Here is an 11808-nt window from a genome sequence, read left to right as displayed (position 1 = left end):
CGTGTGCCACCCACGCTACTGCTATTTCATGCCCGCGCTACTACTAATGAAATAGTAGTAGCGTGTCTACAATACCAACGCTACTAGTATCCTAAGTACTAGTAGCGAGCAGTTTTTCCCCATGCTACTACTAACTTATTAGAAATTTAAAAAATAAAACCAATCAATTCAATTCTATCACACAATTGCCGTATCTACTATCACAGTTCCTCATTGTAGAGGCAACTCGTGTATAATTCATATCTTTTACATAAGTAAGAGTGTAAACACAGTGTTGTGTGTGTCAGCTACCTATGTAAGTGGTTCTTGCCATGCAAATTCAAAACTTTACCACTACTTCTAGATGTCAGAGACTAAGACATGTTGTTATGGTCCGATCCAAAAATTGGCTCACTCGTCAATGCGTGGCGCCTTCCCGACCTGATCTCACGGCCTGCATCTGCGATGAAACACAGCGGGCACCCTCAACGAGCCACACTGGACCGATGGCAGCCACCGCCTTGAGTTGTGACGCCGTCACGTCCCTCGCCCTAGCCTTCAGCTCAAGAAGGCCCCGGTCGATGTCGGCCTCATGCCACGCCACCAGTGGATGGAGGAAGCGATCGTACACGTGCCCCGCACCCTGAAATTCGAATACCATTAAGATTCAGATTCAGAATTGGCCACATACCGAATCAAGTCTATCTAAAATGTTGATCATCTCTCGGGCTCGGGGTGTCTGATCGACTGCTTACTCGTGTGCTGGGGTGCCAGAGGTAGATGACGACCAACAGCTTCGCATCTCCATACATCGGCAGCCACGACACCGTCCAGTCCACAAACCTCTCGACGACTGTCGGCATCGCCACTAGAACCCTGCAGCATTACCAATAGAGGTTCAGAAACTTCAGATTCTTCAGAAGAATGACACGGAAAAATAATGTGGTGCATATCGTTGAAAAAGACAAGGAGCATACTAACCCCTTCAGGTAGTGAAAATATAATGTAGAGAAATAAAAAGGGAACATGGCTCAGCATTTGCATTGATAGGGACATATATACAATTGGGGATCCACTAGGTAAATAAATAATTCTCATAAATCAACAACATTGTCTGCATTTAACATACTTTAAATAGTGTCCCACATCCTTGAGCAAAACCCAAACATTGCTACCTTCTTCGGGGCTCGAGCATGAACTGATGCGCTCTGCTTCTTGTACATACGGCTGTGCTGCACTGGTGTTTATGCAAGGGGGTCAGTGTTAAAATAACAGTGAATTTACTATGAGAGGGGATGGAATGCCTGAATTCAGAATGCTAACCTGATTGACCACCTGTTGCCGCACAAATCTATGGTGTTCAGGAGTTCGGTAAAATTGACTAGACAATGCCCAAAACTGCTTAAAAAAGATCTAGAAAGAGATAAGTACTAGTAGAGCATGTTTGTACTAATGATGCTAAATATACTATTCTGAAAAAGTAAACACAAAACTGAATCCGGTAGGTAGACCTGACAATTGTCGTCTCCGTTAACCTTGAGCTCAACCAGGCCATACAGCACCAACTTGTCGAGAAGTCTTCGGTGATCTGAAAAGGCTGCATTTAACATATTATCTTAACCGGAAATAGGGCAAAATCCAAGAATACCATAAAGAGCAAATAGTTAGCACGTGGATCATCACATTTCAAGTAGAAGTGCTACAGGTGAAATCAACTGCTCAGATTAGATATACAAGCACACTGCCTATGTGCCCTTGAACTCTCCAATACGAGATCATCAATCCATGCTAAACTACAACACGCTTGGGATCATGTACACAACAGTCACACCAAGTGTAGATGCATGACTCAGAACAAGTAGTAGCCATAAATAAACATAGTGAAGCAAACAAATTAACATCAATTCAATCCACCCACTCGGATCACAAACCATATTTGAGCAGTTTTAGAATTCACACTACTGCAGGATGCTGTTAACGCGACACTACGATTAGAGACCCTTCGAGAAACTGTGTGCGATGCCATAATCACAAACGGTGCTTTATGAAAACCGTAAAAAATGTGTAAAACGTTTGCGATGACGGATGCATCAAACACAGTTCAGGTTTTAGTTGCGTGTGCAATGAAGGACATATGGTTCAGTTTAGTGAACTATTTGCGATGAGGAGGAACAAAAGAAACGGGCAGCCAGATGGAGACGTGTGTGATATACATCATACGGTTCACTCGGATGAACTGTTTGTGATTAGGCAACACAAAAGAAACGGTCAGCCAGATCAAAGGTGTGTGTGATATACGGCATGCGGTTCACTCAGATGAACTGTTTGCGTTGAGACATGAGAACATAAATGGTTCAACTTAACAAGATGTGTGTGATGCGCGGCAAACAGGTCTGTAATCAGAAATGTGTCTCAAGACCGATAAGAACACATATGGTTGTTGCTAATAAGACGTGTGTGTTGTGAGCAAACGATTGCTGGTATACAATTGTGAGTGATTGATGTAAACATCACCGACGGGTTCCATTGTTTAGTCCGTGTGCGATGTGATTTTCTTTGTCCGCACACCATCTATGCTCTGCCTACAGAGCTTCAACATATATACTTAAAAAGTTAGCATTGCATAACCAAATTAAGCATACAATTACACAAGTGACTACACACATAACATTTGCACACACCAAAGTAAGCAATTACATGCATACTAAAGTAGGAGAAACAAGGATCTAATTATCTACTTATTGTTGCGACGACGCTTGCCATTGCTCTGCTTCCGGCTGGATCCTTGCCTGTTTTGGGGAAGGAGGGACTTCCTCATGTCAACGATCCGCCGGTACATGTCGTAGCTCGTGTACGCCTCCTTGGCCGCGTACACGACATGAGTTTTGTCGAGTTTCTCCATCCAGGCCGAGTGCCAGGCACGCTTGTCCTTGTTGCACGAATCCTTCATGTCTCTGTACTAGGGGTCGTTGATGGCCTCGGCGAGGTGAACCAGTGAGTCATTCTCATGCTCCTTGCTGCCCCTGATCTTGTATTGGCCCTGGATGTTGAAAAGATTCTAGCAGGCGATGCCCGAATTCTTGAGCGCCTTTATGTCGTTGGTGATGTCCATCGTAGCGAACATGTAGTGGGGGTTGTTGACAAACCTGGCGAAACGCTCGCAAGGCCTTGTGGCCAGGCAGTAGTGGTAGACGAGGACGTGGTGGCGCACGCACATCTGGGCAACGACGACCTTGGGATGAGACCTGACACGAGCGCGGGTGTACTCGAGGTCAAACCCGACCACCTTGTACTTCTCCTCAGCAAGCAACAGCTCCATGATGTGGATGGAGTGCTCCGCCCAAACTGGGTCGTTGGTGTACACCACTGAGAGGTCCATGAACCTTCTGTGGGTGTCTACCATGTCACGCATGGTGAACTGCTGCTTGTCATCGGCAGCCGCTCGGAGAGCCATTGGAGCCGCGCAGGATACCCTCTAAGAATTTCTCGTGGTGGGTGTGCTTCTTGCAATGATGGAAAGCGATCGAAAGGTTGAAGAGACACAAGGGTAGGTTAAATGGCTGCTGTAATAAATGGGGGCTGGACGGCCTGTAATCGTCACGTCTTGTCACGACGTTCATAGCGGAGGATTCCAGAATCCAGTGCACGCTTGACAACACCGCACCCCAGGCGTGGGCTCAAAGAGCCTGTTCCCGCGCTACCGCACTGTTTACCATGCAAGCTTCCCGCCCGGCTAGTTTGGCGATGCGTCGGCTAGAAGAGGGGCAAATCGTGGGCATTTATTGTCAAAAGGCTTTGTAAAAATGAAGTGTGTGGAATGACTTCGGTCATAAGTTTACCCTTGGGTGATGAGGTCAAAGTTACACAGAAGGGTGATGATGGACACTCGAGTGCGATAATTAATTCTGCGCTCTACACTGCACACGGTGGAAGAAACCAACTGTGTGCAATATTGTCGAAGATCGCAGTCGAGTTAGCTATACAAATCATGTGCTGTGAGATCGACAAGGTAAACTGATTCGAGAATGGTTAATAAAATCTAAGACCATTGCATATTAAGGTCAAAATAGTGCTAGCAATATACGAGTCTCATACGATGCCATTTCAACGATTGTACCACAAAAGCTCAAAACGTTACAAGGTTCAAATTCCAGAGTTATATGGCTCAAATTCGAAGATTACAAGGTTCAAACTGATATTAGAAATGAAATTCAGCTCATCAGTTGCAAATGCTCGCGCTGATGCGCTGAATATGGATACCAGAGAGGTTCAAACTAATATCACCGCTTCTAAGTCTGGCTTCGAAACCTCACAATTTTTGCAAAGGGGCCAGCCACTGAGAAGTCATGTATGGGGTTGACCCGATGACTTCCGATTACTCTGTCATATGAAGTTCCAAAATGAAATTCAGCATTTTTGGAGCCTACTCCATTCTGGCGCAGGCGCCGGCGCTGATCAACAAACCATTCATTTTTGCCAAATAAATGTAGGGCAAACCTCATTTCCTTCATCACCCTTGATCTGAGAACAAAGAACTTGGCTAATATAATCTCCGGTATGGTCCCTCGATAGGAGTTCAAAGTAATTTCTGAGAGATGCAGATCTAGGCATTCAACGTGATTGTTATATTGTATCACATTATCAACCACTGGGCCTAATCTTATCTGCAAAATAAGAAAACGTGTTAGTGCCTACATGCAGTTTTGAACATTACTACAAGCCTAGCTATTTGGTTTGCAGGATTTGTAAAATGCACTAACATGCCATCTTCGATCTGACATGATTAACACGGGCATTTGATTACATTCTAGAAAAATGTAGCCTTCTTCACAAGAGGTTGGAGTGGATGAAAAGTTCCCTAAGAAAACTAGTACAGATGAATCCAAAGGAGAAATTCTTATTGATTGTAACCATATGGATCAAGCAACAAATATGGGGGGGCATGTATGTACTGAAATCCTCCAAAAGAACCTTCAGAACTCGTAGTACATTGTCATTGTAAACTTGGAAAAAGGTGTCACAAATTGAACTCCCTTATGGTTAACATTTAACAGGAAAGGAACATCACCTCGATATATAGCTTCTCCAGGCACGGAAAGCATCTCAGGAAACTGACAACTTACTCCAGGTCGGGCCTGATAGATTCTAGTGCCAAGACCTTCACTGTGCAAAGTTTCGGGGTCAAGCTTGTCGGAATCATTTTCTGAATGGCAGACAAACAAACATCTTCAAATTAGAAATAATGTTAATTTGTAGAAGGAGAGGTAGAAGGCGGTTGTTGTACCTGAACGGGTGTGGATCCAATAACAAGGTCGGAGTATTTGTCAGACGAGTAGCCCACCACTGTCAATTTCGGCACAAAAATGACATTGATTCTTGTTGGACCTTCTTGATCAACTACAAGTAATCTCTCAAGTGCAGGTGTGTCCTGGATGACCATACCGTGGTCCACCTTTTGTGATGTCTTCCTGCCGCACCAGCAACACACATAAATAGTCCGGAGAGTCATGGAGGTGATGTGGAAGGTACTCAACCCATTGATCGCCTGAAGACGAAGGTACTCGAGTGCAGTACAGCCACGAAGCAGGCGCTCCATGTCACCCTTTGAGAGGTAGACAACGACGAGCTCGAGGTGCTTCAGTCATGGTAGAATAAGAGCGGGCGCGTCATTAAGGGGTGGGAAATGGTAGTTCCTGAACTTGGCAACGCGCAGCGTGGGCGCGAGGCTGAGTGCGGATGTTGGCAGCGACCGCATATGCCCATCATCAAATGTGAGCTCCTCGAGCTGATCTAGGGCGGGGGATCCGAACCAGTCGTCAAGCTTGGCTCGGTCCTTGCCGTTGGAACGGAACTTTCCCATTCTAAGGCCTTTGGTTGGGCCAAGGTGACTACCGAGGATCTTGGAGAACGCATCTAAGATTTTGCGATAGCCATGGCAGAGCTCGTGGGTGTCGATGAGGTCGAGAGGGCTGGAGTTCCATAGGGGGCACCACCGCCGGGAAAGGAGGGTTGTCTGCGCCCCATATTTGATTGGGAGGAGGGAGATGATGACTCTCAACATTTCATCGGGGAGGCTGCTGATTAAGTCTAGGCCTGCTGGAGTCGCTTGCGGTTCTAGCTCGCCCCACCTTCGCTTGTTGGCAGCCCCGTTCTCCACCGCCGGAGTCTCCTTGTCAGCGACGCTTTCTGATAGAAATGGGAGTATAGGGAATATTTAGTTAAAACAGGGCAATAGAAAAGTGTATTGGCAACTAGAAGTTATTAGGTAGGAATATAGTAAGATAAGGGAATAGCAATTGGTTGCTTAAATACTACACAATTCATTTGACATTGCTGGGTAAGTCAACATATGTAGATAGTTGAAAAGAAAACTTACTTCAAAAAAAGTCTGGACGGATGATTTTTTCGGGGAAGTTAGCATATATCTCATGACCAGGCCCTTCTATGTGCTATGCAATTTTAGTGCCAGCGATCAGTACACAAAATTTTGCAATTTCATTCCAAAACCTAGTGCCAAAATAGGAGTCACCATGTTCATCAAGTCTTACAGTAGCAACAATTGTAAATCCATGGTTTGTGCGCAGTATGACATTCGTGGAGCCTTGATGTATGTAAAGGGAAAAATTGTGCACTACATAATCTGTTGCATAGCGAGGGATGTCCTGCAGAAAATGGTAGGGTTGTTAAAGAAAATATGGTAACATGCAAATATGGGCCCAAATTTAAAGAACTGTACAACAGTTGAAATCAAAGGACAAAAGTCTATAATTAAACAGATAGGGTAAACATGATGTCATGGAAATATGAGAGTAATCGAAAGAACAATACATCATTAATTTGCCTAATATAGAAAGAAGAGGGGAAAAAAAATTCCCTTTGACGTATATGGTGCATGTGGCACCTTTTATCCAAATGTAGCAATATTCAGAATATGTTCAGGAAAGTAGGCCATGCCAACCGATTTAGGGTGAGATTGAACATACCACGTGCGTCCTCAAGTTATCTGGTACGATGAGATGGAATCTCTGGCGGCGGTCGCCAAGTCCTGAAGTATCGGCACACTGTACATTCTATGAATGAAAGAAAACCCTCAAATCAGCTCGAATAAAAATGAATTCACGGCAATTTCCACCAGGTGATTAAAGGAGGCAGATGAACTGGGATAAGAGATGAGATAATATATCGTTAAATTAGTTACCTTGTCGTCCATGAGAAAGAACTCTCGGTACGCCAGATTCCCCAACCGAGCGGAGCTAGGTCGACCGCGAGCAGCGTCGAGAAAGTCGATGGTGATAGGCGGCGACAAGCGGAAGTGGCGAAATGTGGTGGGCTTTGTCGGCAGCCTGGCGGTGGTGGCAGGCGTCGAGCTAAGTGTTTACCACCATGATAGGCGGTGCCATGGCATAGACGCGGAGGAGCTTGTGTAGGTGTGAATGGGGAACGTACCGGAGGGGCCGAGGTGGGTGGCGGGCGGGGTGAGGGTATTTGTGACATGGGGATGGTGAGAGTTTTCTTTTTTCTTTTTTGAATTGGGCAGTGAGGGTTTTTTGTCCCACAAAGAATTTTGGGGGCGACGGTTTGCTAGAGCGAACCGTGTGTGATTGACGTAGCAGGCAAAATGAAAGTTATTGCACACGGTTCCAATTTTGGGAACCGTGTGTGATTGACGTACTAATTCCGTCCTGGTTTATTGGTCCCCCATTGTAATTTTTACCAAAATTTGGCGAAATAATTAACATACTCAGACATAGATAATAAGCGTACACGTAGATAAGCATAGTTCAACCATAAGTAGTATATAGTTCAACAATATTAAGCATACTCAAGCATACATTTATAGTTCCATCCATCCCACATCTCATCTCACAGGCCGACATGATCCTGATGCTTCTCTAGGTACTCGGCGTACGCGCCGTGCGCCACCTTGCGAGAATACTTCTGCTTGAAGGAGCCAACGGCCCATCCTCTTGCATGCGCCAGAACACTTAGATACGCGTCATGAAGCTTCTGGTTGCAAAATGGGCATCCAGCCGCCGTTCCAGGTCCTAATATGCCTGTTATGCATTCCTGCATAAAGCTCCCTTAGGATTTGCCTATTGTACCTCCTCTAGACATCTTCATCCTCGCTGTCCACATTCTCAGACAACACGTATACAAATAGTAAAACAAATTTGGCATCAAATCACTGATTACATGCCGTGAAGTAGGATTATGAATTTATGGCTATTTATTTATACATATCCAGAGATTATGGTTCGATTTTTAAGCACAGTCGTCCATGTACAGACCAATCTTGAAGAAAATAATGACACAAACATAGGTAGGTCATTCAAAATCAATTATCAAGTTCTGTCTAGGAATTATTGGCACAAACACTAACCCTAGTCGGATTACTAGCAGAAATCATTTGCACAAATGAAACAACTAATCACTTATCACCTGTACCATTCAAATAATCAATACACTACACAGATCTAACGAAACTTACTTAGATTTCATGGATTAGGAGAACATAACCACAAGATTTCTATTCCAAAAAGGGGAGGCAGGAGTAACCAGAGAAACCATATGATCTATTTGACACATAAATGGGTATAGATGACTAACCAGCTGTCCGTCATCGTCGGAGTCATCGCCGGAGTGGTTGTCGGAGTCATCGCCGGAGTGGTCGTCGGAGTCAGTGTGGAACTCCGCCTCCGGCTGTGGAAGCTCGACGCCGTCGACGACGTCAGGGTGCAGCATTAACTCGCCAGCGGTGACGCAACCTCTATCTCCATCTCCACGTTGTGCTCCGGTGCTTTAGTAGCCCCGGCGTCGCCACTCCCTCCGATGGGGCGCTTCGGCGACATCCTCATACACTGACGACTTTGAGGACCGAGAGCGGCGTCGAGGTTGCAAGCGGAGAGAGAGAGGATTGTGTGTGCGTAGCGAGGATGGGGGGTGCGGCCGCTCGGGCACACCATTAATAGGGAGTTGTGGGAGAGATGCGGGCGACGGTCAAACCGATGGCTCGCCTCCCGGTGAGCCTGCACACCGGACTGCTGGCATGCCTACCAAAGTTTCACACAGCTACTCGCACGGCTCCTGATGACACTGCGCAGCAAGCACGCCTCCATCAATTCACACACCTGCACGCACGCCTCCCCGCCTGCCTGCGCGGCGGACTGCTCGCATGCGTCCCGTCAACTCACGCCTGCTCGCACGCCACACGGGTCGCACGGCGACACATATATTGTTTTTCTATTTGGATGATTAACGCTGCCGCTTTATTGCTTAACCGAAGCATGGCATGTATCCATTGTTCGTCTAACGCTCACGGTTCGAATAAATAATCCGTTTGGGATATTGGTTCCCAATTATTAATAATCTCTCGTCTATAATTAGATAAAGATTACATCAAAACTGGTCTCAAATTTGACAATAAAAAGTACAATGCCACTTTGTATTGGTGTCCATATGACAACACGATAAGTTTCAAGAACTTCAAATAAGTTTTGGATGTACTAGAATTTAAAAATCAAGATTCTCAATGTTTGAAATTTGTTACACGGCGAGTGAACATGCACCCAGTGAGACACATGTGTTTTTGCAATCCATTTAGGTGCACTGTCACGTGTGCATGTAGCTCAAATTTGATTTTTGCACATTATACCCATAGAAAATCAATCAATCAATGTACTAAAACGTCTTAATGATCTCTTCGAATTTTTTGAAATTAAAACGTCCCTCCTTTGGTAACATGTATGTTCACCGCGGGTGTTATGACCGGTTTAGCTTATAACCGGAGGAGGCCCAATGGGCCGTAGTTAGGGGCTTGGCCCACAAGTTATCTTAGGTTAATTATTATGCAAGTTATCTAGGTTATAAATATAGTCTGTAAGACTCTATTCAGAATTAAGCAATAAAGATATTTCTTATCCCTATTGCCCGGCTCCCAGAGGAGCCGGAACCCTAGCTGCGCCAGCCCTAGCCGCCGCCACCGCCCTTCTCCTTCCTCGCGACGGCGCCAACTCGCCGGCGCACGTGCCCCTGCCCCCAACCTCCGCTGTTCTACCCTTATAACCTAAGGAGTAGAGCCGGTAGGAACCCAAGTCCTACCAATTTGGTAATCAGAGACCAAGTTCCGATCATGTCGCTGCCACCACCACCGCCGGCGCTTTCCAGTGGCTCCACCGCGTCGATGACAACGGCGCCGTCCCTCACCGGGCCGATGCTGCCGGCGCCGTCCCTCACCGCGCTGACGACGTCCGCCGCCGGATCAACCGCGATGGCGGGCCCCGTCTCCACCGCGACCATGGCTACGCCTTCCTCCACAATCCCTCCTGCGCCACCGCCGTCGGCCATCTTGACACCGGAGCAGGTCACGGCCACCCCGCGGGACCTTGTCACCGCCGTCCAGAGCCTCCACCTGCAGCAGCAGAAGTACGCGGCCGGGCCCTACATGCCCCTGCCGACGGCGCCCGCTGCCGCCTACGGCCACCTGCCGTGGCCGCCCCAGGGCATCTCTCCATACAGCGCGCCCCTCTGGCCCTTGGCGCCGCCGCCGTCCTCGGGCCCCTGGCCGCTACAGCAGATGCCACAGGCGGCGGCCACCGGACCGCTATAGCCGTTCTCCGCGCCGACTTGCACCGGGCAGCCCCTGCTGCCGTTTCCAGCGGGACACCCCGGCGGGACTACGCCGGCCGCGGGCCCTCTATGGTACTTGCATCCACCCCCTTCCGCGGCCACCGACGCCCCCGGCCACTTCCCGCCACCAATGATACAACCACCGGCACCGCCCCTGCCTAGCTCGGGGGCACCCTCGCCGACCGGCCTCCCGATTCATCAGGTCCGGTTCCCGCCCTCTCCCTCACCACTTCCAGCGTGGGCGGCTGGGGCTTCGCCGTCGCCAGTCTACACCATGGCCCCCGAGCAGCTGACTCCGTTTTCACAGTTCGGGGGGCCATCGGGTTCCGCCGGTCCCTACCCGGAGTACTTCGACCAGGCGCCACCCGCCTCGCTGCTCCACACCTTCGAGCCAGCTGGACACGGCATTGCCGCCCAGGCACCGCTACGGTTCGCCAAGATCGATGTCGGTGTTAAAACCAGCGGATCTCGGGTAGGAGGCCCCGAACTGTGCGTCTAAGGCGGATGGTAACAGGAGGCAGGGAACACAATGTTTTACCCAGGTTCGGGCCCTCTTGATGGAGGTAAAACCCTACGTCCTGCTTGATTAATATTGATGATATGGGTAGTACAAGAGTAGATCTACCACGATATCGGAGAGGCTAAACCCTAGAAGCTAGCCTATGGTATGATTGTATGTCGTTCTACGGACTAAAACCCTCCGGTTTATATAGACATCGGAGGGGCTAGGGTTGCACAAGGTCGGTTACAAAGGAGGAAATATACATATCCGTATTGCCTAGCTTGCCTTCCACGCCAAGTAGAGTCCCATCCGGACACGAGATGAAGTCTTCAATCCTGTATATTCATAGTCTAACAGTCCGGCCAATGGATATAGTCCGGCTGTCCGGAGACCCCCTAATCCAGGACTTCCTCAGTAGCCCCTGAACCAGGCTTCAATGACGACGAGTCCGACACGCAGTGTTGTCTTCGGCATTGCAAGGCGGGTTCTTCTCCAATTTCCAAGTGTTTGTAAACAGTATCCGGCCCCATAAATGTTGATCCTCTTGGCTTCTGCGCCCAATAAGGGCAATTTCTCGATCGAATACGAGGCGCCAGGGCATTTTTACATTCACCCCTAGCCAGATAAATAAATTGTCTATTAAAGAGATTGGGATTCTTAGATCCAATCCACACCATCCTCCCCTCAGCGAGAATTCATCA

At 47.8% G+C, this 11808-nt stretch overlaps 1 protein-coding gene across 1 annotated transcript; it reads right to left on the bottom strand.

Moving 5' to 3' along the window:
• Window positions 1-397: 397 nt before the first annotated feature.
• LOC125546898 (receptor expression-enhancing protein 3-like) lies at window positions 398-10275 on the bottom strand. The gene is made up of 4 exons (XM_048710996.1): window positions 10097-10275; window positions 1109-1216; window positions 735-855; window positions 398-622 (listed from the first exon to the last, which is right to left on the bottom strand). The coding sequence occupies exons 1-4, from the start codon at window positions 10273-10275 to the stop codon at window positions 398-400; spliced, it is 633 nt and encodes a 210-aa protein (XP_048566953.1).
• Between the last annotated feature and the right edge of the window lie 1533 nt (window positions 10276-11808).

The sequence above is a fragment of the Triticum urartu genome, chromosome 3 (genome assembly GCF_003073215.2).
Source record: "Triticum urartu cultivar G1812 chromosome 3, Tu2.1, whole genome shotgun sequence".
NCBI lineage: Eukaryota > Viridiplantae > Streptophyta > Magnoliopsida > Poales > Poaceae > Triticum > Triticum urartu.
This window is presented reverse-complemented; position numbering and strand designations above follow the sequence as displayed.

Coding starts and splice junctions, on each gene's coding strand:
- LOC125546898 (XM_048710996.1), bottom strand. CDS start 10,275: ATGGTCGCGGTGGAGACGGGGCCCGCCATCGCGGTTGATCCGGCGGCG. Junction 1,217..10,096: donor AGCGACATGATCGGAACTTG/GTCTCTGATTAC, acceptor CATAAACACCAG/TGCAGCACAGCCGTATGTAC. Junction 856..1,108: donor GATGTGGGACACTATTTAAA/GTATGTTAAATG, acceptor GTAATGCTGCAG/GGTTCTAGTGGCGATGCCGA.